The sequence below is a fragment of the Neolamprologus multifasciatus genome, chromosome 3 (assembly GCF_963576455.1).
Source record: "Neolamprologus multifasciatus chromosome 3, fNeoMul1.2, whole genome shotgun sequence".
Classification (NCBI taxonomy): Eukaryota; Metazoa; Chordata; class Actinopteri; order Cichliformes; family Cichlidae; genus Neolamprologus; species Neolamprologus multifasciatus.
In genome coordinates, this window is record NC_140441.1 from 34,131,630 (window position 1) to 34,159,489 (window position 27,860).

The 27,860-nt window shown below is 37.3% G+C and overlaps 2 protein-coding genes and 1 pseudogene across 8 annotated transcripts; 1 reads left to right on the forward strand and 2 right to left on the reverse strand.

Moving 5' to 3' along the window:
- Positions 1-431: 431 nt before the first annotated feature.
- Positions 432-3,966, reverse strand: LOC146522718 (zinc finger MYM-type protein 1-like; annotated as a pseudogene).
- Positions 3,967-4,065: 99 nt separating this feature from the next.
- On the reverse strand, positions 4,066-17,674 carry LOC146522719 (inter-alpha-trypsin inhibitor heavy chain H3-like). Of its 7 annotated transcripts, XM_085153499.1 has the most exons (23): positions 17,540-17,674; positions 16,618-16,778; positions 16,396-16,500; positions 15,559-15,721; positions 15,341-15,451; positions 14,053-14,181; positions 13,797-13,913; positions 13,528-13,696; positions 13,327-13,437; positions 12,607-12,788; positions 12,331-12,510; positions 12,117-12,238; positions 10,487-10,725; positions 9,225-9,278; positions 8,031-8,066; positions 7,515-7,532; positions 6,506-6,553; positions 6,115-6,180; positions 5,532-5,639; positions 5,200-5,368; positions 4,637-4,785; positions 4,373-4,457; positions 4,066-4,282 (listed from the first exon to the last, which is right to left on the reverse strand). In XM_085153499.1, the coding sequence occupies exons 1-23, from the start codon at positions 17,609-17,611 to the stop codon at positions 4,168-4,170; spliced, it is 2,709 nt and encodes a 902-aa protein (XP_085009625.1). In that variant the 5' UTR covers positions 17,612-17,674; the 3' UTR covers positions 4,066-4,167. The 7 variants fall into 7 exon arrangements, with proteins under 7 accessions (XP_085009625.1, XP_085009626.1, XP_085009628.1 ...); XM_085153500.1 differs by lacking the exon at positions 8,031-8,066; XM_085153502.1 differs by lacking the exon at positions 6,115-6,180.
- Positions 17,675-22,091: 4,417 nt separating this feature from the next.
- LOC146522720 (tripartite motif-containing protein 16-like) lies at positions 22,092-24,104 on the forward strand. Its single transcript, XM_085153526.1, has one exon. The coding sequence runs from the start codon at positions 22,140-22,142 to the stop codon at positions 23,814-23,816; it is 1,677 nt and encodes a 558-aa protein (XP_085009652.1). The 5' UTR covers positions 22,092-22,139; the 3' UTR covers positions 23,817-24,104.
- Positions 24,105-27,860: the final 3,756 nt, after the last annotated feature.

Consider the following 27,860-nt stretch of genomic DNA (forward strand, 5'->3'; position numbering starts at 1 on the left):
TATTACACTGACTGACCAAAACTACATGGATATCTGTTACCTTCTATGTATCTAAAGGTGTCGTGGTACTCCATCTATGACCCAATGTTTTTGTTTCTCATGTTCTCATTTGGTATTGTTTAGTTTTCTTGTTCTTCTTCTTGTTAAATTATTTGTTGTTTTTTCACCTGATAAGAATCAGTTTTACTGTTTTATCTTAAAACATTATTGATGTAAATACCACAACAGAACAAAATAAGCGTCTGTCTCTGTGCAAAGTGAAAATGATGTAATCTGTGAAAACGAAAGCGAACATAAGTAAAATGCAGAGGCGTCACTAGGTTTTAAGGACAGGGGGGGCTTAGCCCCAAGAGATGCACACGATATGAACGAATGTAGTGAATGAGCACAAAATTTCACAAACAGAAAACAAAGACTGAGAAATTGTTTTCCTACTTTTTTGGACAGATAAAACATCCTAGGCCACTTTCAATAGACATGACTGCAAGACTGTGAATCTTTTCTGACCCATTGTTTGACGCAGCCAGGAGTGCAGCCGACGCAGTGCACTAAAGGACCTTTCGCACGAGCAGCTGCTGACAGGCACTGTTAGGGCAACTTGGATGGTTGCCTTCAGAGAGGGAAACATGTCTGAATCAAGGAGGTTGTACACAGACAACATATTTTTGGGTGGACATCCAGCCTCTGTTTTCCGGGTAAGAAAGTTTCTGTTCACCAGAACCTCCTCTTTTTTCAGGTCATGTCTGTAGTGCTTTGCAAGTTCATTCAAGTGTGGTTCACTCAAGAAGTTCTCATATTTAGGACTGCATGCCTGGATGCCTTTTAGCAGCCCTGCATCTACACTGCAAAATCTTTGATCAAGCTCGCCAACCATCCGATCCACACAAGGGAAAAGTAACTCTCTTTTCAATGTGTCTGAGTTGTTCAATTCAGTGCGTGAACCCACAGTTGCCTCCAGGACAAAATCCTCCATTTTCCTCTGTTTGTGCCCTGTCTTGGCACCTGGTTCAGGGATACTGTGGGTGTTACACAGGGCCTTGGTTTTCTCATACAACTCTGTAGCAAATGCATCTGAGTGTTTACCCTTAAGTGTGTCATACACAGCTTGTTTGCAGATAAAAGCTTCTGCCAGGTCTAAAGTCTCTTTCTGCAGCGAGTCCTTCGGTTACAGACAGAATCGACTGAAACATCAGTAGTGCATAGACTGCTGAGAACTTGTAGAGCTTTGCTCTGAGACCAACAGCTATGGGGGATCCAATTGCAGATAGGTACTCCAAAATGGCAGGCAATGTCTCAAGAACTGCACTGATTGATCGCAACTGACATGCCCAGCGAGTGTTTGAAAATTGCACAAGCTCAGTTTTTGTCAATCCAAGCTTTGCCTGAGTCTCCATGAACTTATGATGATTGCCTAGGGAGGTGCTGAAGAAAGAATACACACACTCCAACAAGCTGAAAAGCTCCACAGCCTCTGGGACAGCCTTGCAAGTATTGCACAAAACCAGGTTGAGTTGATGAGCATAACAATGCACATAGATAGCCTCGGGATGGAGCCTTCTAAAATGTGCTTGTACACCTCCGGTGGAGCCACTCATGACGGCTGCACCATCACACGTTTGTGCTACACACTTAAGCTCTGCAAGACCATTGTTTTGGATCTGCTGCTGAATCTCATTTGCAATGGACTGGGCATCAAATGATTTTATCTCTGCAAGTGCAAGGGAACCTTCACTGCCCCCTCTGACACGTACCTGACACAAACAGCTAACTGCTCTGCCTTTTCATCCCTTGCCTCATCTGCCATGATGGCATAGACTTTAGACTGTGTCATTTCAGATACAATGACACTAGTAACTTCCTGGGCACAACAGTCAATCATGTCATTCTGGGATGTTGGTGAGATATACTGTGCATTTGATGGGGGATTATGTTTTAAACTTTGCAAATTTAGAGGAAATGTTTTTTGGACAACAAATGAGTCACGTTTTAAAAACAGTTTGAATAATCTGCGCTGCCAAACAGACATTTATGAAGCGCTGGCTATAACACATGCTTACTGTGTGAAAGGACCCGCGATGTCTTGGAGCAGAAAACCGCGTTGTATTGTTGCTTTTCTCTTACGCATAAGCAACGCCAGCCTGTCAGAAATGCTCTGTGTGGGTAGAAAATGGTCTGCACCGGCGCTGGTCCTGACGCAAAATGGCGAGGGTCTCACGCTCTGAGGAACGCTTCATATAGGACCGGGTGCTTCCAAAAACAGTAGATGGGGGGTCGATAAGTCTGGCATGTTGCTGGCTACTTCAGAAAATAGGCGAGACCCTGCTCGACTGGTACATCTGCGGGGCTTTTACATTCTCGAGGAATTACAAAAAGAGCTGATACCGGCCACTTTAAACAATAGGTTGGCCCCTTGTTCGCATGGTACTCTCAACAACTAAGTGATACACCTATCTTTTGTCTTCCCATGGAATCACAACAGTTAAATGATACCCGCGGTGGGCTTTTGCAATCCTGAACAATTTCAAACAATTAACCAGCTGTTGAAAAGACGGAGTGGGTCTGTGCGACTGGTTTTAGAAGTATCACTGCAGCGTTTATTTTCTAAAGGGTTGAATGTTATTTGCGACCATCTGTTGTGTTAAAAACTACTCTACAACCATGAAACCCCTTACGGAAGAAATTCCCGTTTGATCCATTTTTAAATAAATAAAATGCTTACATCACTGCATGCTGTGACATCAGAATCACAAAATGAGTGTGATTAAAACACTATTAGTTTGAAAGAGCGATACTGGCTGCTTTGGGGGAAAAGGTGACATTGTGTGCAACGTGTTTTAGAAGTAGCCCAATAGCGTTTATTTTCTAAAGGGCTGAATGTTATTTGTGACCATTTACTGTGTTAAAAAACTAGCTGGCTCTGTCTCCCTCTTAGTTCAACATTCTGAAATCCCGATTTTTAAATAAAATGATCGCATCAACCCATGAAAGAAACCCCAGTAGATGCGTAAAAAGTAGTTAGATTAAAAACTAGGGGTTTGATTAAATTAAACGCTTGTGAACAGGCTGACATTGACCATTTAGAAGAAATTCCCATTTGTGCCGTTTTTAAAATAAAATGCTTGCATCGCTGCATGCTGAGATATTGTCAGAATCACAAAATTAGTGTGATTAAAACACTGTTACCAACACTTTTGACTAGATGTAAATAAAAAGCATTCCAGCTTTGTTGATGCGCACTGTGAAGCAAAACGGCTTCCACCCCTCCACGCAAAAACAAAGAATTGCTCTTAAGAACACATATGTCTGCATAACTGAATGTTGAGACATGCCAAAGCAATAAAATAGTTTAATTAAAATCCCTATGGTTTGTTTAAATTAAAACCCAGTTAAAAACACAAACTCATATAATCTCTCTGACGCCCTGTGTGTTTCCACACATGAACTCGCATACCCCAAGCACACCTGAACGCGCATGCACACACGAACGAAACCTGTCAAACAGGTTGTCAATCGGGTGTTGTGCCAAAAAGTGATTGTCTGCCAAAAACTGATTTCCGGTATTTGCCAAAAACTGATTGCTCGTATTTAAACTGCTATAACTTGTTGGGCTATAATATGTGAAACATATGTCAAATGCATCCCTCATGGATGACATAAAGTCATCTTGAACCACAAACAACATTCGTGTAACAAGGTAGAAGCCGCAATCAGTTTTTGGCAGGGACTTTTATATAACCTTTATTTATGCACTTAAAAAAATCTCATTAACATGAAAAATGTCTTTTGTAAGAGTAAGTTGGCCAAGAGGACAGCAGAAATGGCAGCAAATATTACAATAGTTCTGTAAAAATATTTTAAGTGGGGATAAAGGACTGGATTGGTTATAATGTAAGTACAATAACACAGAGTTGTAAAGATACTTTAAAAACGGATAATTTTTTAATTCTCTATATAACCCTTTTGTAAACCGTGACATTCATCTTCATTTTTAATGAAATTCACACAGTTGGATGTATTATTTTGACTTCATACCCATTTTTTCAATAAAATGAAAATTGTGAGTCATTAAACAATCCAAGATATTTTTATTTGTTCATGCTGGAAGCAGGTGTTGCAAGTATTTTCCATATTCTCTTCTTAAATGAAATATTTTTTCACTGTTTCCAGTTAAAGTTGTGGAACAATGAAATCGGCCAGTGGTCTCTGCAAGGCAGAGTCAGCAGATGTGAGCCAGCAGTTCATCATGAGAGGAGAGGCAATGGTATAGTCATTGGCATCGCCGCTACAAAAGAAAGGGAGGGGAAATTTTCATTTATGTTTACATAATAAAATATGGTAAATATCATAAACAACAACAAAAAACAATATGTACCTAGTAACATTGATCTCCTGGTTTTTAATCTTTAGTTTTGTAGCCGCAACTTGTTGTACCTCCTCATAAACTGCTGACTTTAGAGCTGGAAAAAGAACGTGAGAACAAACAAACACTGAATATCCACACAACAAGGTCTTTTTACAGAAAGCACCACCTTTGGGTGCAAACTTTTGTAATAATAATATGATGCAAGCAAATGCTGCACGCACTTCACAAGTAATGGTATACAACATTTGAAAAAGAAATGAACTTTTCACTCACCTAAAAGCCCATCAGTGTTGTTGGCTGAAGGATGCTGTCTTAAAACTGGCCAAAGGAATTTAATGCTGTTCTTCTTATGAACTAAAATAACCAGGCGCATGTCTCCTGCTGCAATGTCTATTTCATTGTTGCGCATAATCATTGTGGCACTGGAAAAATATATAAATATTTGACTTATATACACACATATATATATATATATATATATATATATATATATACACATATATATACACACACACACACACACACACACACACATATATATATATATTTAAATATATATATATATATTAAAAGTTTCAAGTATATTTTGGCAGATTTTAGCCCTGCTGATGTTACCCTGTATTAGAAAGGTAAGTATAACATACAGTAGGAAATATGTTAATCAAATTCCAATATTCTAATACTATGATTCGTGAGTTGAGTCACTGAAAGTAATTCAAGCCATTAAATACCATGCAAGTCTCATTTAACCACATGTGAATACAGACACACATCTGTACACAATGCTGAGAGTATTGTAGTATTGAGTAGCCTTGATCATTATACTGTAAAATCACCTTCCAGCAGTGACCAGATCCTGTCCAGTGTGATGTGTTTCTGTCTGTCCATCTCGTACAGTGACCCCTTTGGTGTCAATCTCGAAATGCTTGTTAGTTTGGAAGTGTATGAAAATTCTCTTGAAACCTCCGTTTGCAACTGAATCAAGCTCACCATTCACAAACAGCTCTAGCACAAAAGAGAAGTGCAACTCAAAACCACACCACAAGTTGGAGGATTGTTATAACAATGGAGATGAGGTAGAACCAATAATGAAATTTTATTTCACAGGAAATACAGCTGAGCTAATTAACAAGAGTTCATTAGCTCAGCGAAACTGAAGACTACTGACCCCTGCTGGGATGATGAAGAAGTTTAAGGCTGAGAGCACCACTGACATCAAAGCACAGCGGAACAGTCTGATTCTCAGCTTTTAACAAAAACCTGTGGAGAAGAGGAGCTAGAGATACATAGATACAGAGTTAGAATGGAGATATAAATTTGACTTTTCTCTTAGCCAAAAATCAAGCACTTGCATACTCGTTTTCAGTTTCATTAACATGTACAATTTTGAAGGTTTTTGAAAGAGGGATTTGTTATTACATATAAAATATAGAGCCTGACTTATGGAGTATTTCATTCCTAAAAAATTGTTTGTTTTTTCCTAGCTGTTTTTCTCATGTATTATGTGATTGTTAAAACAAAACAAAAACAACAAAGTAATTGAAAATATTTTTTTACTCTAATATGTCAAAGAAAACAAAATAAATGAATTAAATATGAATTTTGAGCCTGGCACATCAGATGTTATTGTAGGTTCAGATTTCTGTTAAAGTGGGTAATGCCTAATGCGGATGTTTAAAAATTTCAGAAAATTATTATTAAAAATAATTATATATATATTTAAATCCAACTATATGTATTTAATACAGTACCATCAGTTGGTTGCAGAGGATTGCCATGAGGTGAATAATGATGTATGAATATATCAAGTAAAGTTTCTGTAAACAGATTTACACAATGCTAGTTACATACATTAATATTGCAAAGCCAAAAGAAAAAAAGTTAAAGTTTATTGTATGGCTGTGGAATATATTTGTGTAGTAAACATCAACATTTTCTGATGCATTGCAGCAAAACACTCAACAGATATGTTAAGTTTTAACTGTTACCCAACCTACGATGTAAATGTAGATAATTCAATTATTAGAATGACTGAAGAGGCTTATCCAGTTCCTTATTAGTTGAACACTGGTTGGTGTTACATATATAGAAATAGAAAATAACAGCTGTGAACTACAGTACACTACAAAAAAAGACATTTACCTCTTAAATTAGGTCGTTTTTTGCGGGATTGAGATCCAGAGGGCGAGGCTGAATGTTAGAATTAAATACATTAGTTTCTTTAAAAAAATACCATTTTAAATTTAGAAAATCTTTAAAGAAACAACTCTAAAATATAGCATTTAATACTCTTTTTTCCAGCAAAAAACTGAAGGAGAGACACATCCACACAATTTCATAAACCTGATTTCAATGGAAAACCAAATAGTAATATGAAAACGGGTGAGGTAGAAGAACAATTAATAAGCAATTTTTCAGTTATGTAATTTAAACTTATCCACCTTCACTACATCTGTTCCTGGCAGCTTCACTGTTACACCTCTTTACCTTTCATTTATACAAATGTATTCTGTTGTTTACTGAATTTTCTCCAGAGAATACCTCCACTGCTCTGGGTTCTCTTCCTCCTTTCCCAATTGTCACTACATACTACTTTTGAATTCATATGACTTTTTTTTCATGTTACTTTGGAATATTCTGTTTTTTTTTTAGTCTAAGCATTTGATATTTTACCGGTGTAATAAATTTAAGCAGGGAATCTCTTAATGGTAGTGTAGTATTTGAATTACAAGGATCACTATTCCCTATTATTACTATACTCACTAAAAAAAATTACTCTCTAAAATAAACCACAACAATCCTTTAAATGTTGTGTCAAATAAGGATTTATATCATCTTGCCACAAAAAAACTAAACTTACTTTTTATGCATTTTCAAATGATAGAAACATGTTTTACTCAAAAACGCAAAGTACAAACAAATCAAAACGAAATGTAGCAAAAACATGCAGCACAATGTTTAAGTGACACAAAATACATAATTTAAATCTGGATTAAAAAAAGAAAATAAAGTCAGATAAATTTTAAATTAAAAAAAAAATATGTAACTCCATACTGTCAACAATAGATTGCACAGGCATGAGAGTTTTCTCATAAGGTTATTTTTTTAAAATCACAAAAGACTGAAAAGCATATAAATCCCAAATACTCACAAAAGTAAAATCCTCTATCTGAAAAAAAGATTAAACAAACAGCGATTAATTTACTTTGCAATTTCAAATTAGTCGTAGTAATTAAAAAAAAAAAAAACTCACATTAGACTAATACTAAAATTCTGCAAAAATGTTTAGCATTTCTGTGATGTATAAAAAAAATTAACTGACATTTACAGTGTTTTTTCTGGTCTTACTGGCCACATTCATGTAGTACTTTATCTGCTTCCCACTATAGAATCACACTGTAGAATTACCAGTTAACAAGTGTGTTAACTCCTATCTCCACGAATTACTGCTGCACTGAAATATTGTGACACACACACACACACACACTACCAGCTCCACTAAAAAAAATGTTTTTCAATTCATTTAGTTACTTTCCTAGCTGTACTTGCTCATTTCAGTGTAGCTTTAGTTCAAAGGTTTATTTGTACTTCAGTTAGTTTAATATTCAGTATAAATCTTTTCAGTAATTACATCAGAATATAGTATGCAGCATGTGTCATATCATACCTCCATTAACAAATTGTAAAATATCTATCATTTCTCCTGTAACAAGAACAGCAAAAAGATCACATGAAAGCAAGAAATAAGCATCACATTTACATTTATAGTCAAATCAATTTAATTTAATGTATTTAACACCAAATCACATCAACATCTGGGCACTTTGTATTGTAAGGTGAAGACACTGCAATAATTCATAGAAAACCTGAACAATCAGATAACCAGCTATGTATATAATAATGAACTACTCAAATGGCCTAACGGTTTCATGAATGAATCAAGTCATAAACTAAATGCCTTCCTCTTATAAATCCAAACATTTTTTTTTGAAAAACAAATTAAAGCAGGAATTGCTTCTATGGAGCAAACTGACGATGATGATAGAAGCTATTATTATTATTATTATTATTATTATTATTATTATTATTATTATTATTATTTGAAGAAATTTGGATTGGAAAATTTAAAATAAATGAAAATTAAAAATTAAACTAATGTAGCTCCAAGAAATACTTTCAACAAAGGCAGGCATAAGAGAGGGTTTGCATGGAAGGTTTGAACACAAAAAATTGTAAGGCTTACAAAACCCTACAGAAATCATGTTACATATACATGGTCACTGCCAGTACAAGTAATAATCATAGTCATAGTCATAATATTATATCTGTATTTATAAATGGCATACTAAGGAGGAGTAATGCTGCAAACTACGAAACATTTTTGTAATATTTATTGAGAAGGTTCAGATACATTTATGGGAAACGTTTGAAATTTAACTGATGAGTCAGATAATGAAAATGTGTTTAATCCTATTTGAATTAATTAAGCATTAAGTATTAACTGTAGGGTATTGCCATCAAATTGTGTAATATATTCAGTAGTACAAGATGGTAGCTATGTATCCATTTTTTCCCATTGCTTTAAAAAATGTACTTGAAACTAAGTTAAGGGTTCTCATATTATACTAAACTACATTTTTAGGGAAATAAAATGTCTTAATATTTAAATTAGAAAACACCATATTAAAAAATAGAGGTTGAAAATGTGCATGTAGGTACAGTATGTAAGAGTCAGTTGTTAAACTGTATTATTCTGTCAAAATGAATACTTAACTATGGTAATGTGTTTTGTTTTTTGTTGATATTTTTATCTCCATAAAAAGAAAAATGCATTTTATTTAATTCTGTCCTAACAGAGTACCTGGATCAAGTGAGGAGAACCAGCGCTCAAAGGCTCTCTCAACAGCAGTTGTTGCTGAAAAGAAAAAAATAATTAATTGATGTGGAAATAACATGACAGTACTTCAATCAAATGTAAAACAATTTTACAAATGCGCACTAACCTAAATACCAAACCTGAATAAATATTGATCATTTACATAGATTTTTTTAACTGTTAACTTTTTAACTATTCTGATCATTTTCTCTTATTAGAAAAACCTTCCTGTGCACAAAATGTCTAAAAGTACACGTATAATCGCTTTTACTCACTTAAACCTTAACAGCAGGCTGACATTATTGTTAGCTTACAGAACTATCCTGAATATTTCTGCTCTCAGCTAATATCACATTAGATAACCCTTGAGATTGTCAAAAGTGCTTAGACTGACAAAAAAACCTTAAGAATTTAAGTGCAATAAAATTATGCTTTTATAATTATAAAAAAATGAATAATCAGAATAACTTGACTTCTTGCTACTGGTGGACTTGGTCTGTAGCTTGCCTCTTGTGCAGCTAAAAAGTTGAAGGGAAAGAGGCTGGCTGACAAAGTTGAAGTGAGATGGCTCATAAACAAATGGGCATCTTCTTTAATAGGCCACGCTGTACTGTATCTGAGATAGCAGCTGCTCTGTACCTAATGCAATTGCTCCGAGTGGTCGTAATAATTTCTGACATCCAAATTTGTGTCATCAAAGTGTAGTCACCCTCACTGTTTCTTTATCTTGATGTAGTAAAGCTGTCCCTGTGCAGTATGGAATCATTTTATACAGGACAATGTTTATAGTTTTCTGAGACTATAAGGATAATTTTTTTTTTGTTTGTGTGTGTCAATGTGTCACACACAATATAGACAAAGAAAATGTCATTGTGTTTATGGTTGTGGATCATATTATACACATTTGTAACACTTTGAGACGTATTTCTGTGCATAAACAAAAATATGAAATATAGAAAAAAAAAGTCTTAAACAGTTAAAGTGTTTTTGTTAAACCTCTAGAATTAAAGCTAAAACTTTCGGTGGTGTACAGAGTCATAATTACCAAAAAAGCAAACTCATACTATATTTAATGTCATTTTGGTGTAGAGTTCTTTTAAGTATTTAATTTTTTCAGTGAGAAATGTAAATATCTGCATTTAGGAAGAGAAAATAATGAAATAATAATGAAAATAATTTTTAACAATTAAAAGAAAATGTCATGATGAATACTACTCTTTTGCATTGTCTTTGTTTGTGCTGCTCACCAACATTATCACTCCTGTGACCAGTAGAAGTACCACGGTGTCTTGAAATGGATTGACGTCCAGGGGGCTTCCTTCTCTGTGGTGCTTCACTTTCCTTGGGTTTATGAAGCACATGTATGGTCTCTCCCAGAGGCTTTGTGACAACCATAGATGTGAGCGGCGTCACAAAGCTGTACTTCAGTGAGAGACTCAAAGCCGCCTCCTTCACTTGCTCTTTCTCAGGTCCAGATAACTGGAGCCTGTGTCATAAAGCATTAAGTAAATATAACCATTAACTATTACTATTAATAGCTAACTATTGATTTAGTAGTAATATATGATAAAGTAATTTACACATATTTATGTATCTTTAATTCTTCCGTGTCCCCAGGTATTCCCCGGCAATTTAAAATTACAGTTTGAGTCCCAACTTTGGAAAATTAAAGAACATTTTAGTGGAATCTAATATGGACATAGAAACATGGGAAAAAAATAGATAAACTCATTGTTATGTAAACATCCTGCCTTCTTTTTATTTGACATATTTGTGGGAGAGTTGACTTTAGAGCCAAGATGCTGAATTTTAACTGTATTCTGCTGCTGTATTAAACATAATTTCCTGTTTTTGTTGTAGCTGTAGATTTTTAACTTGTTTTGTAAATTGCAGCTTAGTTGTTGAGACCGTGGGATGCCATCTATGTCATGAATAAGCACACAACTTCGGAAGCTGATTCAAAACTCTATAGTGGACAAATTGTTTCTTGCCAGGGAAAACATTTTAAAATGGTCGCTGAGTTCTTCAAACATGATCAATATTGGATGGAAAGAAAGGAAACTATGACTCTCCTTCTCCTTGCCCATAAATTCATGCTACATTGTAACTATTAATGTTACTTTTGACCAAACAAACTTTTGCCTTTTGGACTGCAAGTCACATCAAATGATCTAAAGACGTTACCTTGGGTTTCAGGGAAATATATGATGGGCCTTATCCAATATCCCAGATTAGTTATGCACTCAACAGTTAATGAAGAGAAAAATTTGTGTTGCTGCCCTTTAAAAAGTAGCTGATTAGGAAATAACACAAGAAGAAAGATGTCACAACTGGGACAGCAGCTGTGTGATGTGTGGAAACGGAGGACTCGAATGCAGCACTTACTTGAGATGCAGGGTGATTTATTTACAGAAAACAGAACAAAGTGGGGATGGCAAAACAGATAAACTAAACTGGGGAAAACTAAACTATAGAACGGCAAACCTGAAACACGAGAGGAGGACTGCAGGGAGAGCACATAGAGGAGTCACGGAGAGGTTAACGGAGCAATGCAGAGTACGCAGTGTAACACAGAGGATGAACACAGACGACGCGACAAGGAACACAGGCAGGCACACACTATAAATACACAGAGGGACACTGGGAAATCACACACAGGTGGGAGACACAGCTGGACCTGATTAACCTGACGAGACAGGGGAACACTAACACCAGGGACCAACAGAGGGAGCAAAAACCCAGTATCCAAAACACAAACCATCCGAAAACAGCCGACAAATAACAATAATAATAATAACATCAATAAATACTCTAAACACAAAATCACTGAGTCACGGACTCAGGACCATGACAAAAGATGGCATATATGGTACTTACTCTTTGTCCAGAAGCTGTTTAACTGTGAGGTAGGCCCAAACTCTCTGGATAAGGTCATCAGACACACTTCCACCAGATTCCACAATGCCATTTGGGTCAGAAAATACTAACCTTCTATTACTCTGTCATAATTAAAATATATTGTAATGTCAATATGCAGGGAAAAAAACTTTCACAAGATTACAGCTGATAAATATCTTAGATCAAACATTACCGAAATAGCCACAACTTGAGGTGTGAAGGTTTCAATGCCATTGTCTGTGATCTGTCCGGCCACCACAATCTCAGAACCATTATAATACTGACTGAAGTTAGTCTGGGTTAGATTGGTCCCACCCACATAGATCATTGTCACATCTGTCAGCAGAGGAGTTGCCACCTCTTCATAGAAACCCTGTTGACATACAGTGTGGACATGATGCAAATCATGCTAATTTCTTCCTAAATCTGTAGTGATTTCAAATCATGTGGTAGGAAGAATACAAAATACCTTCAGCTGTAAATCAGCATCAGAGTCTACATAAATCCGTCGTGCCACACCGTTATTTTGCAGCGACATTTTCTTAAGGAACTCAAAATCAACATCAAAACCAAAACCCAGACAGTAAACTGGGAATTTGCCTGCAACAGCCTCTCTGACATTTGACTGTATTTTCTCCAGATTTGTCACCCCTGAAAATACGTAAGACACAGTCAGTTCAGCTCAAAAACAATGGAATCCCACACTTGATAAAACAAAAAGCTAAAACAAAAAAATATTGAATAACTGATCTGTACTCATTAATCTCCCTGCATTCTTGAGTGTTGTGCTGCAAATTCTTTACATCACACATGCTGTCCAAACTCCATGCTGTCATCATCACTCCAGCCTTGCCTGCCTTCTACAAGTGCTAAAGCTCTCAGTGCTCTTCTATCAGCCTGCCTTTCAGACTCATTTGTTGTACCTCCTCATTTGTACCTAGTTGGAGATCCTACATCTCTACCTCTGCATCTAGACTCTGAGAAGTCCTGTCCTACCGTTACTGGACTCCATTCTGCCATGTTGATTTGTCAAAGTGTTATCGCCAAATCTCAAACTGTTCTTCATTAAACCCTGTTCAAGTCTTTCAAATGATCTCTCCTTATTGAAATCACAATAAAATCATTGACTAAAATCATTAAGTCCAGAAGTATTTGTGCACATTTTTGTACAGGTGTCATTTTTTACAACCTTTGGTTGGCTGTCCATCTGTGAGGAGTATAAGGATTGATGCTGAACCTTCTCTGTCATGCGTGTTCAGCATATTTGCTCCTTGCAGCAGTGCTTGATTGATGTCTGTGTCTGAAAGTCAACAACAGAGTTTCAGTACTATAATTCTTCTGTTAACTGTTTGATATTAAAAGATATATACTGATTTCTGCAACTCCTCACATCCTCCAGCTTGAATGTTGCGTGCAAAGTTTTTGGCGCTTTCCACGTTTTTACTGTTGGCCTGAACAAGTTCCAATTTCCAGGGAAAAATGTTGCCATCAAAAGTGATCAAACCAAAATGGTCATCTTCTGCCAGGTCATTCAAAATATGGATTAACGCAATCCTAGTCTGGGCAAAAACAGCATTTATACATTACAGACTTTTATAAAAGATTTAAAAATAGTGTTTTCGTAAATGATAGACATAGCAGACCCTTTAAACCATTTACCTGCTCCATTTTTCTGCCTTGCATTGAGCCACTTTTGTCAATAACAAAGACGACATTTTTGGAAATTCGGGGAAGATTGGATGGAGCAAAGTGATGAACAAAGTACCCAGCAGATTTCTAAAGAGCAGGAAAAAAGATTGCTTTAGTCAAATTTTTATTTAATAGCCAGACAAAGGATATGGTACTTATTTGCAAAACCTTTTCTGGCCCATGCAGTTTTATGTTGTGTGTAAATTGCTAATTGATCAGGGTTTACCTTGATGTCTCCCAATCCATTGTTCCTGTTGACATCATAAACAATAACCAGATCTCCATTCATACCCTGCTCTCCACAGTTGTCACACATTGTCTGTTGATCCACTGTTGGATAGAAATACACCCATGCCTAGAAACAGAAAGAATTGCATTCTTTAGACTCTTCATCGAGTGAGAGGTCAGTGATTTTAATTTCTGTCAAAACACTGTCCTGTACTTCTCATTGCTCTGGCTTGATAAATCTAAAAGGTGCATATACAAGTCATTGTTACCAAAAGGTTTGGACACTGTAGATTAGAAATAAAGAAAAAATGCAGTGATTTTTAAACAATTTAAACTCCCCATTGAAAAAAAACAACAACTCGGGATCCGAGTTTTTTGTCTGAGGTTCAATAAAAGTCTTGTAATGCGTTTAATGCATAAAATATTAAAAGAATATCAGAATTCATTATTATGAGTAAAAGAGGGGAATTGCTCAACATTCTGACATATATAGCGCAGGAAGACTTCAATAGTTCAAGACTAACATGACCCAAAACAACAATGGAAATACTGTAGGATTCGATTACATTATGTCACTTAATACCAGAGATATGATACAGCACACAGGGACAGTTGAAATCAGTATTTAACAGATGTGATCATTGGGCATTCAGTTGGTACTGCATTAACAAAATTTGTAGTTGTAATCACTATCTTCTTCTATCTCTCATTCGCACACATGCATTCTGTCATGTTTCTTGTTTCTACCGACGTTCATTCCTCTTCTCTCTAGAGCATACCTCCACCTTTCCTCACTACAAATCTGTCACTTCAGCGACACACATCACCACTGTTTCTCATGCAGTCCCACAGTTCTACTTGACAATCTATCATATGTCATGTGAATCAACTGGCTTTTTACTCTTTATCCTCTTCGTAGCTGCCCTAACTTCCTCCTTAATAATCCTCTGCACTTCATGATTCACTGTCATTCCTCCATCTGTCCTCCTTTCTGTCTCATTTTCTTCAGTTCCTCAAATTATTTATTCAATTTTTCAACAAACTCTCTTCATTTGTTACCATTACCTATTACGCTAACCTGCTGCACATTCTCTCCAGTTTGATCTCTCAATCTCAAAGTCCTTTTCTCCTTTCTTAGTGTCCAGCCTCACATACAACCCACTAAGAGCCTTTTCCTTTGCCACATCTCTTTGCTGTATGCATAGATTTTTTTCTAGGCTTCCTCTTATTGCAAACTGCTGTGACTCTTAGTGTTTATAAAAGTGATTTTTGTGTTGTAACTGTACCTGTTTATTAACATGTGTTTTGGTGATGGCATTAGCGAGGGCTTTGGTGCTCAGGCCTCCTTTCACATCAATGAAATTGATGCCGGCTTCCTCGTGAATGTACACATCCACCTGGGAACAAGTATAATAAAATAAAACAGAAGATCTAATCATGTGTGGTCTTATCTCAGCATTGTTTTCCTAAACAATCACTGAACAGATACCAAGATGGAAGTCACCTTGAAGTCTCTGACAGGCTGCATGGGTCGAGCATGAATTTGCAGCTCATACTTGCCGTGTGTGCGTTTCATCAGTTCCTCATATGTGAGTTCAAAAGTGACCTTTTTGTGAGCAGCCACAGTTACAGAGGTCTTAAATTCCTCCAGAGTCCTCCCTACAGAACTGTAGCAGAAACAATAATTATTTCATATAAATGCATTTAAAAATCAGTTATTCCTGAAGAACAAACTTGATTTTTGAGTACACTGACTAAAAAGCAAGGATTAAAGTGATATTTGACAGGTGGGGGGACCCCTAAGATCAGGTAGTATGCAGTGTAGTGTGGGGAAAAGAATTACTTTGTAATAAGTCAATACCAATCCCTTTTGTGAGCTTTTTTTTATTTTTATTTTTCTTTGTGTAAAGAGTGTGCTCAGCTAACCTGCTAACCTCCAGTTTTCACTGCTCTTTGTGGATTTGGACAATTGCATTCAAAAGTGTACAAACGTATGTAAGCTATAGCCTGTGGCTAATTTAGTACACTTAAATTGTTTTGTACACTCCTTCAGAAAAACAGAATTCAGCAAAACATCATGAATTGGTTCAATATCTGATTTAAAATATCTACAATAAATGAGGATATGACATGCAAGATTTAACTTTCTAATCTAACTTACTGAGCTGTGCAACCCGGGATGTCATTGTTTGACTTTAATCCCTGCTAAAAGGTTTTTTCCTCCTCACACAGTTAAACAAAATTAATTTTAGAGAACTGAAGATACAGAAGAAGACATTAAAAAAATGTTACTGAGAATTTTTTCACATAAACCTTTAAGTTAATTAATGAATTTAAATACCTGACAAGCCCAGCACTTTCACCACGGGACACAGCTTCAGTGTACTGCTGCTGAGCTTGCTCCTTAGCTTTCACAACACCATCATAAACTTGGCCATCGATAAACCTGAAGAGGACCAAGAAAGCCCTTGTTTACACACTACTAAATATCAGGCAATTTGTTCTTCAGTGTAGAATTTACAAATGTCTCTGGATGGTTACAGATCACTTTAACTTCACACACATTTGGAATTTACTGATGAAGGCATTCTTGGGAATCCGAACATGGAATTCAATTTCCTTTGACTCGTCCATACGATTGGCCACATGGCTTGTGATGACAGTGGTGGCATAACGACTGGTCACTGTGGAGTTGATGTGAAAGCTGTAGACGTCCCAGTCATCCTGAGAAAAAACGACAGGGTTAACCGATCTCATTGGCTGGTTTCAGTGGAATTTTATTGGTCTCCTTGCAAAAACCCTAAAATTAGTTTTCATCTAGTGTTCAGTGCACACACTCAAAAGAGCATGACACTCACTTACATTTATACTTTTACTTTTTATGCATCACAATGGGAGTTGTTAGAAATATCCAACACATGTTTCCATAGTTCAAACAACTAAACAAGCCAAATTTACCTTAACCAATCAACACCATCATCAAATAACAAGCTCAAACAATTAAAATGAGATCTGTGATTGTGGATGCACAGAAAGGATAAGGTAGACATACAAACACATACAGTTAGAATTCTTTCACTTCATAGGACATTACATGATGTTATATTGCTTAGCAGAACACTTCATCTTACCCAAATCCTTCTTTTTGTCTCCAAAGTAATGCGCAACTGCCAGTGTTAATGTGTCAGCTGACTTGTACACACACACAGCACATGAACAAAATGAAATAATCCTGAGGATTGTCACAAGAACCTTCAACCCACCGAGTTTGGTGTTGAACTGACAGAAAGATGCTGAGACACAAAATATTCAATCGCACACCTCAGATATCTCATTATCTGTGAAATATTAATTGCAGAGGTACATAAAAAGTTTGTTTTCTTTAGCTTTTGGCTTTTAAACTATTTATTTAACCGTGTATATTTAATTTTAAATTTATGGATCTTTAAAGTGGTGCTATGGCCGTTTATGTATTTTGACCCTACCTTGTTTAGCAGTGTGGAAGTCAAAGCCAGCTGCAGCCCAATGAGGGTGAGCTGCACCACAGTTCTCCCCATGATGCCTCCTAGCAGAGCACAAACACAGCTGAAACTGTCTTTTAAAGTCAAACATGGACAACATTATTGTGTACAGATATTTTTTTAAAAGGGCAAACTTCACTTTCTCTCCCTCCTCTTTCACCTTCCACCCACACAAAATACTCCCCCAAAGCAGTAATTTACCAGAAATCCGGCAGTTTCTGTAAACTTCAATGTTGACATTGAGGGTCAAACCAGTGCACATCACAAGGACTTTGTCACCACAAGAATCTTTTCTGTGATAGGTAATACTGTTTTGGTCAATTTAAATGAAAGAGACAAATTGACTCCACTCTATTGATGAAACAAGTATGTGAATAATATTGTTTGGTGTCAAGCAAAAATGTATATACTTCAAGTATTTCTAACTTTTTAAAGAAGAAAAAAATCTTTCAAGGTGAGGAAAGTGCTGAGAAAATCCAAGACAGTGATAGCAAATTTAGAAGTCACATGACAGTTAGTCCAGAATTACATTTATTTGTGTATGTATTTACTTATTTTTCCAGAGTGGATTTCATATGATTGGATTTGTAATATTCTGACTTTCAAACCAGCAAGTCCTTTTTTAAAAATAAAATACTGACAAGACTGACCAGCCTGTGCACTGCCTGGATTGATTACAAGAAGGCCTATGACTCAATGATCCACATATGGATCCTGGAATGCCTAGAACTGAGGGGATTGAACTACCAGAAGGCAACATTGCAGACATAGAGGACAGCTAAAAGTACCTGGGCATCCCACAGGCAAATGGAAACAATGAAGACACTGCTAGGCAAGCAGCAACCACCAATTACCTGCAGAGGGTCAGGCAAGTCCTGAGGAGTCAAGAACCAGATCCAGGCTATCAACACCTACGCCCTGCCCGTGATCAGGTACTCAGCTGGGATAGTAAGCTGGCCAAAGCAGGAGATAGAAGCCACTGACATCAAGACAAGAAAGCTCCTGACCATGCATGGAGGGTTTCAACCCAAGTCCAGCACCCTGAGGCTGTACGCTAAGCAGAAGAAAGGAGGCCAAGGACTGGTGAGTGTCAGCACCACAGTCCAGGATGAGACAATGTACATCCACGAAAACCCTAATAACGATTAGAGCGGTTGTTGACTCCTTCTTGATGTGCGTAAAACAAGGCCGTTTTCTTTTAGGGTTTCTGTTTTTCTGTCTATTGAGCGTTTCTGCTAATGCTCCCCTGTTGTAAAAGAGACGCTAAAAAAAGAAAACTCTTTCCCACACAATACCTCTTCCGTGGGTGTTTTAATAAAATTATTTAGGCCTGATTTCTGAATACGGGCGCAGCACTTTTTTCACTAAGGGTTATTTTTACACATACAAGGTGGACAGCCTGTAGGTTACAAGCAGATAGAAACTTCTTCTTTTCATTACAAGCGCTGGTGTAGCTTGCCTCCACCCAGCACTATATAAATGCATTCCGTTACTAGTCGGATAATCTTAAAGGTTTTTATTGCGTCTGTGATAAGATTAACGTAAGAAAGCAAAATAAATCCGCTATTGTAAAAACACACAAACCCAAAATTACCTCATCCGAGGGTGTTTTAATACAATTACTCGGGGCCAATTTCTGAATATGTGCGAGGTGCTCTTTTCACTAAGGGATATTATTTTTTGTAACACATACAAGGATGTAGCTTGCCTCCACCCAGCACTATATAAATGCAATCCGTTACTAGTCGGATAATCTTAAAGGTTTTTATTTTATTACATCTGTAATAAGATTAAAAAAAGAAAGCAAAATAAAACTGCTGTTGGAAAAAATAATAAAATAAATAAAAAATAGCTCTTTACCGAGAAAATGGTTATCACGATCATTGTCATAATACTGGAACATTTGAACAGAATTCAAACTATGAGTTTGTCTGTGAAAAAACTAACTGCAAAGATCATTCTGTCTCTTGTGAGTACAAGAAAATAATTATTATAATATGATGTGTTAAATTTGTTTAGATCAGAGGAATAGGGAAGGATTTGTCTGTGTGTTTCATTTTGGGTTAGCTGTAGGCCTGAGAGTGTGTAATTGTTTAGAGGGAAAGGAATGTATTGACACTGGAGGTCTGCTGTCATAAAAGGAGACAGGAAGCTACAGTTGGGGTTGCTGATGCTGATGGTAAATGGTAAATGGCCTGCATTTGTATAGCGCTTTACTCAGTCACTAAGGACCCCAAAGCGCTTTACACTACATTCAGTCATTCAGCCATTGAATATTGGAGCCTTCAGGTATCAAACCTGAGGCTCAGTCATTAACCTCTTAAGCCCCAACGCCCCCTGATGCGGGGGCAAAAGGCAGAAGATCAGTTAGGCTTGGGGCTTAAGAGGTTAAAGATGTTAAAGAACTATTTGTGACAAAGCAGATAAGATGAAACATTATTTCACTCTGTTAATCACACAGAGGCAGTCCATCAAATCCTCCAGCACTTAAAGGATTTTATTCAGCACATATGCTGGACAATCACCCTCCACTCCATCAACCTGTACACAAAGCAACTGGTAACAGAGATGTTTTATATTAAAGTTTCTAATTCATACAAACCCTCCTTTATTATGCAGACTCAGCACAGAGTCATGAGTGGAGAATAGATTTGTAGTCCGTCACATCAATGTAGTGTCACCATCCTGTTCAGCCATGTTCACAATGAATCCTCTAAAATGCTGCCATTCATATCAGTGCGCTCTGTTTATCCACTGGTGGGCCCATTTTACATGCGCTCTTTAAATGACTGTAACTCCGTCATTGTGTATGTGTTAGGAGAAAAACCTCAGGAAAGCAAAGAATCACGGGCCCAGAGTTAATTCATGTACATGGGCGATTCCCGAGCATGGATCTGTCAACTACAGAGCCGTGCAGGAAAATGCGCGCCAGGCATCTGCTCAAACTTTATTATATACTGTCTTACTCACATAACACTCATGGGTGGAGTACAAGTTAGGAAAAAACAACTTCTTATCTGGTGATTGCATACGAGGCTGCACAGGATGCAGCCTTGCAAGACAAGGAGGAACAAGTTGATTAACGATCTTGTAGTGGGTTAAAGCAATACATGTGGGTGTTGTCTAAACTTGAGCAACTTCCTCATGTGGTCACTTTGTTCAAGTTAAAGAATTTGCTGACACGCTATGTACAGGCATTACTGTCAAATTCAAATAAGCTAAACATAAACAATTAAGAAAGGTAATAAGGTAAAATCTTTTAACAGTATGTTAGAAATATAATATGAAAGGTTTTGAAAAGAAGAAAAGCTGCGCTTTACGGAGATATTTGGGTTATTATGGTAGCACAAACTGTTCACAAGCAGTGATTTGCACCACTGTAGCTCCTCGACCAGTTGGGCAAGAGAGACATTTCAGACGGTTACTGGAAGATGAGAAGATGTGCTTTACGAACCTTTACGGTGCATCATTAGAAAGCACGAGTAATGATGGTCCAATCACAAGTAAGAATTGATGACGCACGGTGCAGAGACGCAGGTGTGGAGAAGTGGCAATGCCAAAAGGCCTGGAGATTTAAAAACCTGAGTGGCCAGGCTAAAAAACGTTTTTGTACGTATTTATTATAATTCATATTTAACGTTGATGTCGTGTTACATTTTGTTCCTGCTGAATATCAGTTTCTACTTAACTAAAAATCTGAAAAAAACAGAGTCCGTTTATTTCCACTTTAAACTGTTGTTCCATTGTAATAACAATACAATAATGTAAAATGACTGACAGATATAGAAAGTGGAGTTTATTCTGACCAAAGGGCAAAAACATTCACTTATAGTATGATTTCTGACCCTTTTAAAGCCAAAATTACCAAATAAGGCAGTCTGTATAATACTTGGTCAGTAAAGAGTTAATATTGACTGGTTTTCACATACCAGTATTTAGCCACGTCCCTGCTCAAGATGATTGTAGAAGTTGTGATCAGCTCGACCATAATAACAGAAAAAAACTTTTAAAGAAGGAGTCAGAGTTTCTTTTTATTATTTCTGTCAAACATTTATCACATTTTTGTGGAGCTGAATGTGTTTGAAAAACCTTTAATTTGTTTACTGCCTCATATACCAACTACTACACCTGTTGCACCCTCTCACCTCTGGTGGTGTTTGAGGGAGAGAAACAATTGAAAATGAACACAAACTTAAATGCAACAGAAGCATCATGTCAGTGGCTGCCTTATCTCTATGTTTAGGATTATTGTCCTCCTGCATTGACTGAAACTGAAGGACTGTTTGTTAACTTCAGTGAGAACTTTGACATTTCTAAACTGAAGTTTATTTATATAAAATAAAGTCTTAATACGCTTAAGTTGTTGTAAGCAGAAAATTAAAAAACAAACAAACAGGTTAAACAGACATTGCTCTCAAACTGCTCCTCTTCCTGGAATGAGACACAACCTGATAAACAAGACAGGCTCCATTTACTGCAGAAACATGTTGTTGAGATCAGAGCTCAGGCTAGTTGCAGTTATAAGGAAGAGAAACTCACACAGTCACTGACACTGAGAGGAGAAATGGCGCAGAAAGGAGTTCAGCTGGACCGAGAAACCTTCTCTTGTTCATTCTGTTTGGATCTACTGATAAATCCGGTGACTATTCCCTGTGGACACAGCTACTGCAGGAACTGTATTAAAAGTTTCTGGGATGAAGAGGACAGGAAGGGAATCCACAGCTGCCCTCAGTGCAGGAAGACTTTCACACCGAGGCCTGTCCTGGATCAAAACATCATGTTAGCAGCTTTAGTGGAGCAGCTGAGGATGACTGGACTCCAAGCTGCTCCAGCTGATCACTGCTATGCTGGACCTGAAGATGTGGCCTGTGATTTCTGCACTGGGAGGAAGCTGAAAGCCATCAAGTCCTGTTTATTCTGTCCAGCCTCTTACTGTGAGAAACACCTCCAACCTCACTATGATGCAGCTCCATTAAAGAAACACAAGCTGGGCCATCCTAGAAGAGGATCCAAGGATCTTCCTGTGGAATTCTGCTCTCGTCATGGTGAGGTGATGAAGATTTTCTGTCGTACTGATCAGCAGAGTATCTGTTATTTCTGCACAGTGGATGAACATAAAGGCCATGAAACAGTCCCAGCTGCAGCAGAAAGGACTGAGAAGCAGAAGGAGCTCGAGGTGAGACGACTAAACATCCAGCAGAGAATCCAGGAGCGAGAGAAAGATGTGAAGCTGCTTCAACAGGAGGTGGAGGCCATCAATGGCTCTGCTGATAAAGCAGTGGAGGACAGTGAGAAGATGTTCACTGAGCTGATCCGTCTCCTCCAGAAAAGAAGCTCTGATGTGAAGCAGCAGGTCAGATCCCAGCAGGAAACTGAAGTGAGTCGAGTCAAAGAGCTTCAGGAGAAGCTGGAGCAGGAGATCGCTGAGCTGAAGAGGAAAGACGGCGAGCTGGAGCAGCTCTCACACACAGAGGATCACAACCAGTTTCTACACAACTACCCCTCACTGTCAGCACTCAGTGAGTCTACACACTCATCCAGCATCAATATTCGTCCTCTGAGCTACTTTGAGGATGTGACAGCAGCTGTGTCAGAGACCAGAGATAAACTACAGGACATTCTGAGAGAGGAATGGACAAACATCTCACTGACAGTCACTGAAGAGGATGTTTTACTGTCACCACCAGAGCCAAAGACCAGAGCTGGATTCTTAAAATATTCACATGAAATCACACTGGATCCAAACACAGCAAACACACATCTGTTATTATCTGAGGGGAACAGAAAAGCAACATTTATGAACCAACAACAGTCTTATTCTGATCATCCAGACAGATTCACTGAATGGTTTCAGGTCCTGAGTAGAGAGAGTCTGACTGGACGTTGTTACTGGGAGGTGGAGTGGAGAGGACTTGTTCGTATAGCAGTCGCATACAAGAATATCAGCAGAGCAGGGTGGGACAATGAATGTGTATTTGGAAACAATGACAAATCTTGGGCATTATATTGTGGTACAAACAGTTATACATTTTTTCACAACAAAGTCCAAACTGTCCTCTCAGGTCCTGTGTCCTCCAGAGTAGGAGTGTACCTGGATCACAGAGCAGGTATTCTGTCTTTCTACAGCGTCTCTGAAACCATGACTCTCCTCCACAGAGTCCAGACCACATTCACTCAGCCGCTCTATGCTGGACTTTTTCTTGGACCTGGAGGCACTGCAGAGTTGATTAAAGTCAAATAGAGAAGACAGGTTCATGTTGATCTCTGACCATTATATGTACTTGTGTAGTTTCTAAATGAGGCTTTACATTTTAGAAGCTGAGAAGTTCAGTGGTCCATTGATGTGTGAAAATAATATTGCACTGATTCAAACTGTACTTACATTTATATACCTTACATCAATATAAATCTGAATTTGTTCTTATGGCTGATAATCATGTGAGTTTAAATGATACTACTCTTCATATTCAGCATGTTTGAAATCTGTCATCAGTCTGGTTAGTGGTTTTATTCTGTAGTTGCTGTAGTGGGTTGTCAAATGCAACAATATACTGGAGCTGCAGTGATTCATCAGTTAGTCAATGATTAGAGAATTGATTGTTTTATCATTATTTTAGTCACATTTAAAGCTGGTTCCAGTTTCTGAAATGTGAAGATTGTTGATTTTCTTGATCATATATGACTGTAAACTTAATGTCTTTGAGGTTTGAACTTTTACAATATAACAAAAATTAAATACTTAATGTTTGACATTTAATATTATTTTTCATATGAAAAGTTTGATCACACTTGATCATTTATATATTTAAATACAGACACTAAATGATACAGGCCTGTATATTGTGTATATTGTGTGGTATATTGTTTATTTGCCCTGAGCTGTGTCTGGCAGTCAGAGCGTCTCCACAAATCTGATGCTTCTGATTTGGAGAAAATGAACTGAGGGAGACACCTGGAATCTCAGCCTGGACACAAAGGGAATAAAATCAGCTGAGTTATACACAAGTGGTGATGTTGAATGATCAGTGTCTGACCTCACATATATGTGTCTGGAAGAATGTCCAAAAAGTCCCATAAACTCTCCTAAACCTTGTGGAAAGCCGTCCCAGAAGAGTTAGCTACAAAGGGTGGACTGACATCATATTAAACCTTGTGGATTAAGAATGGGATGTCCCTCAGTTTTATATGTGTGTGAAGACAGTTGAGCAAACACTTTTGGTAATATAGAGTATGTATCAACATACGCAGTTTAAGTGCTGACTCATGTCAGGTTAGTATGACTGTAGTACTCTAACTTGCATTACTTATCAAAATTACACCTGATAATAATTACACATGTGATCAAGCACTTGTCACACACAGTTTGAATTAGACTGATGACTCAGGTTTGATTTGGGAGAAGCTGAACTGAACGGGTGTTCAAAAGGATCTATTTTGTGAGCTATAGGGTTGTTTTGATTGCATGAGGACGCTCTGTGACTACTTTCTGGAAGTCTGAGAAAAGTCACTTGGACAGAAAGAGTTCCACCTGAAAGGGTCCAAGAGGAAGCCGTGATCTACAGGAAAACATAGAAAAATGTTTTTTTCCACTTGCAAAAGTTCAGGGTCAGGCAAGCATTAAATAAACTATTTAATTTGTAATTAAAGTGAAAGCAAAGCGTTTCATAGGTATTTGTACTGTTGGTGAAGTGCTCATGAGAGCAGAGAAGGTTTGGGAAAAAGAGACTCAGAAACTCCTTTGACTCGGCCTTTTGTGAATCAATTAGAAGTTTTCACTGTTCACTAATCAGCCAAGTCAGTCACACCACTTTAAAGTGAGATCGTCTGTTGGGTTGTGACGTTGTCTCATTCAAAATTAAACTGTGAGGTGAAAGTAGGTTTAAACACTTCCTGTGTTCATCCCAGAGGAAGTCCCACACAGTACCAAGAGCTTTGTAATCAGAAACAACTTCACATTCAACTAACGAACCACTAAGAGCATCGTGGTGCTTATATGGAAGAAGGTGATGTGTTTGTACCTTTTGGTTTTTGTGTTCCTGTTTCTAGAATGAAAGTTTGCTGGTATTTGCTGATATACGCAGGGTCTTACAATAATCTGCACACCATGAAGAGATTTTAGGAGAATACAAAAAGCTGCCATTACTTAGTTTTTACTGAGTTTATTTAAACCAACTAGTGAGGACCAACGAAATTCAGTCAGTTTGTGTTGTTTGTATTGACTGAGGTTTGTGTAGCTGTTGTAACATTGATGTCTTGGAAGGAAACTACTTAGTTTTTGTGGTCTGGAGTCTATGGGGAATATTTCCTGTAGACTGTCTTCTTGGAGATGACTTAATATGTCCTGTGACTTATTAAAATGGAACCAGTTTCAGCACAAACACAGAAATCTGAATGTCTTATTTGATCTAGAAGAACTTACAATACTGTTTTTTAAACTTGTTGTGACTCTAAAAACTCTTAAACAATGCAGGAAACAGTTTGTATGAAGAAATTAATCCCTGAATTTTTAAACCCAGCTTCCCCATGTTTTAACAAAACCACATTACTCCATCTTCATTACACAACACTAGCCCTCTGTGAGATACGCAGTCAATTTAAAACTTTTATTGATTAGATATGAAGCCTCACTCAGGTGAGTTTGAGGGTCTGAACTAACCTGGATAAAGTCAGTCACTTTGTTTAAGTCATGTCTTAAAAAATAAATTGATGGGACTGTTCTCTACCCAAGTTTATTTGAAGTTTGTTTCCTATAAAGCTTCCACACCAACAATCCCACACCAGCCATCTGAACTCAAAAATCGGTGTCTCAGGTTGGAGTAGATGTGCAAAGGAAAAAGAAATAAAAACACAGACACTTGTATGTTCAAAGTTTAATCGAGAACATTGAACCTATACAGTTCACTGAATCCAGAGTAGTATTTGCAGTAGTATAAAGAAATGTCACAAGGTGGCGCTATTTTAACAAATGAAAAGGGAAACACTAAAGTCTGTTAACTCTCAGACTCTTCCGCTGACCTTCAGTCAATAAATACAAAAACCCATCTTTGAGTAAGAGCTGACAATGTTAATACTATAAACATGTTGTGTATATCACAGTGTAAGTTTTAAACATCATAAGTCAGCAGGTTATTATAATATACAAAAAGCAATATTATAAATGAGTTCACTTCAAGTACACAGCCATCATTCAGTAGTTGCTTAAATTAAATTAAATTTCTTATTCTGTTTTTATGCAGACTTTGCCATCAGTCTATATAACAAACAGCTCAGAGCTCCAAATTATACAAGAACAACTAAACAGCGTTATCCATTTGAACTTGTTATTATTACCATTATCACCTCGGCGTCTTTTGAACCAGTGAGTCGGGCCCATCCCACAGGACAGCTCAAATATGTTTGGTGGGAGGAGTCTCATATTTGCTGCACGAGTCTCAACCACTTCACAAGCTTTTTCATCTCCTTCCTGATGTAACTGGTGCGTCTCCTCCAGCCCCATGCCGTGCAGCCAATTGTTTTTGTTTACGTCATTATTTCCTGCATCTACACCTGTGATGAATATTCAAGAGTTTGGAAAGCTCTGCTATGCAAATTAACCACATGCAAAATGGAGGTGAGTGCAGTCGCCTCCATTTATTTTATCTGTTTTAAATGTTTTTATATTTCACACTCACTGGGCATTTTATTATAACTCAGAGTTCCAAGTTTCTGTATTAAAATTCCTCAGAGATTTTGATCCATATTGACATGACAGTGTCACACAGATGCTGCATATTTGTTGGGTGCACATCCATGATGGGAGTCTCTATTCCACCACATCTGAAAGCTGCTCAGTGAATAAACAATGGAGAGAAAACTGAAACTGTGTGAAAATGTCTACAATCAGCTTCCCGGCTTGTTTTGATTGCTTCATTTAACTCAGTCACTACTTGTTGAAAACCGGTTATGTAAATTCAGGTTGTCCTACACTGAAACATCAGTAACTGCTCATGGCAACTGTCAGCAAACCAGTAAGCCCGTTCCTGATTATATCATTAACCTGGATCACGCCCTCTGACTCATCATCTAAACAGATTTATTCGTTGATTGTGTTAAATTTCACTGTCAGTAAGGAATTTTATAATTATATCTAATTAAAATGAATAATTCACATAAATCATTGAAATAAATATTTGAAATTATGTTGTTTTCTCCCAGACAACATTAAACTTTAGCTTAGGCTGTCCTAAAGAGACACCACACAATCCAGACTGCTACATTGTGTAATATATGATGCATTCTATATTTT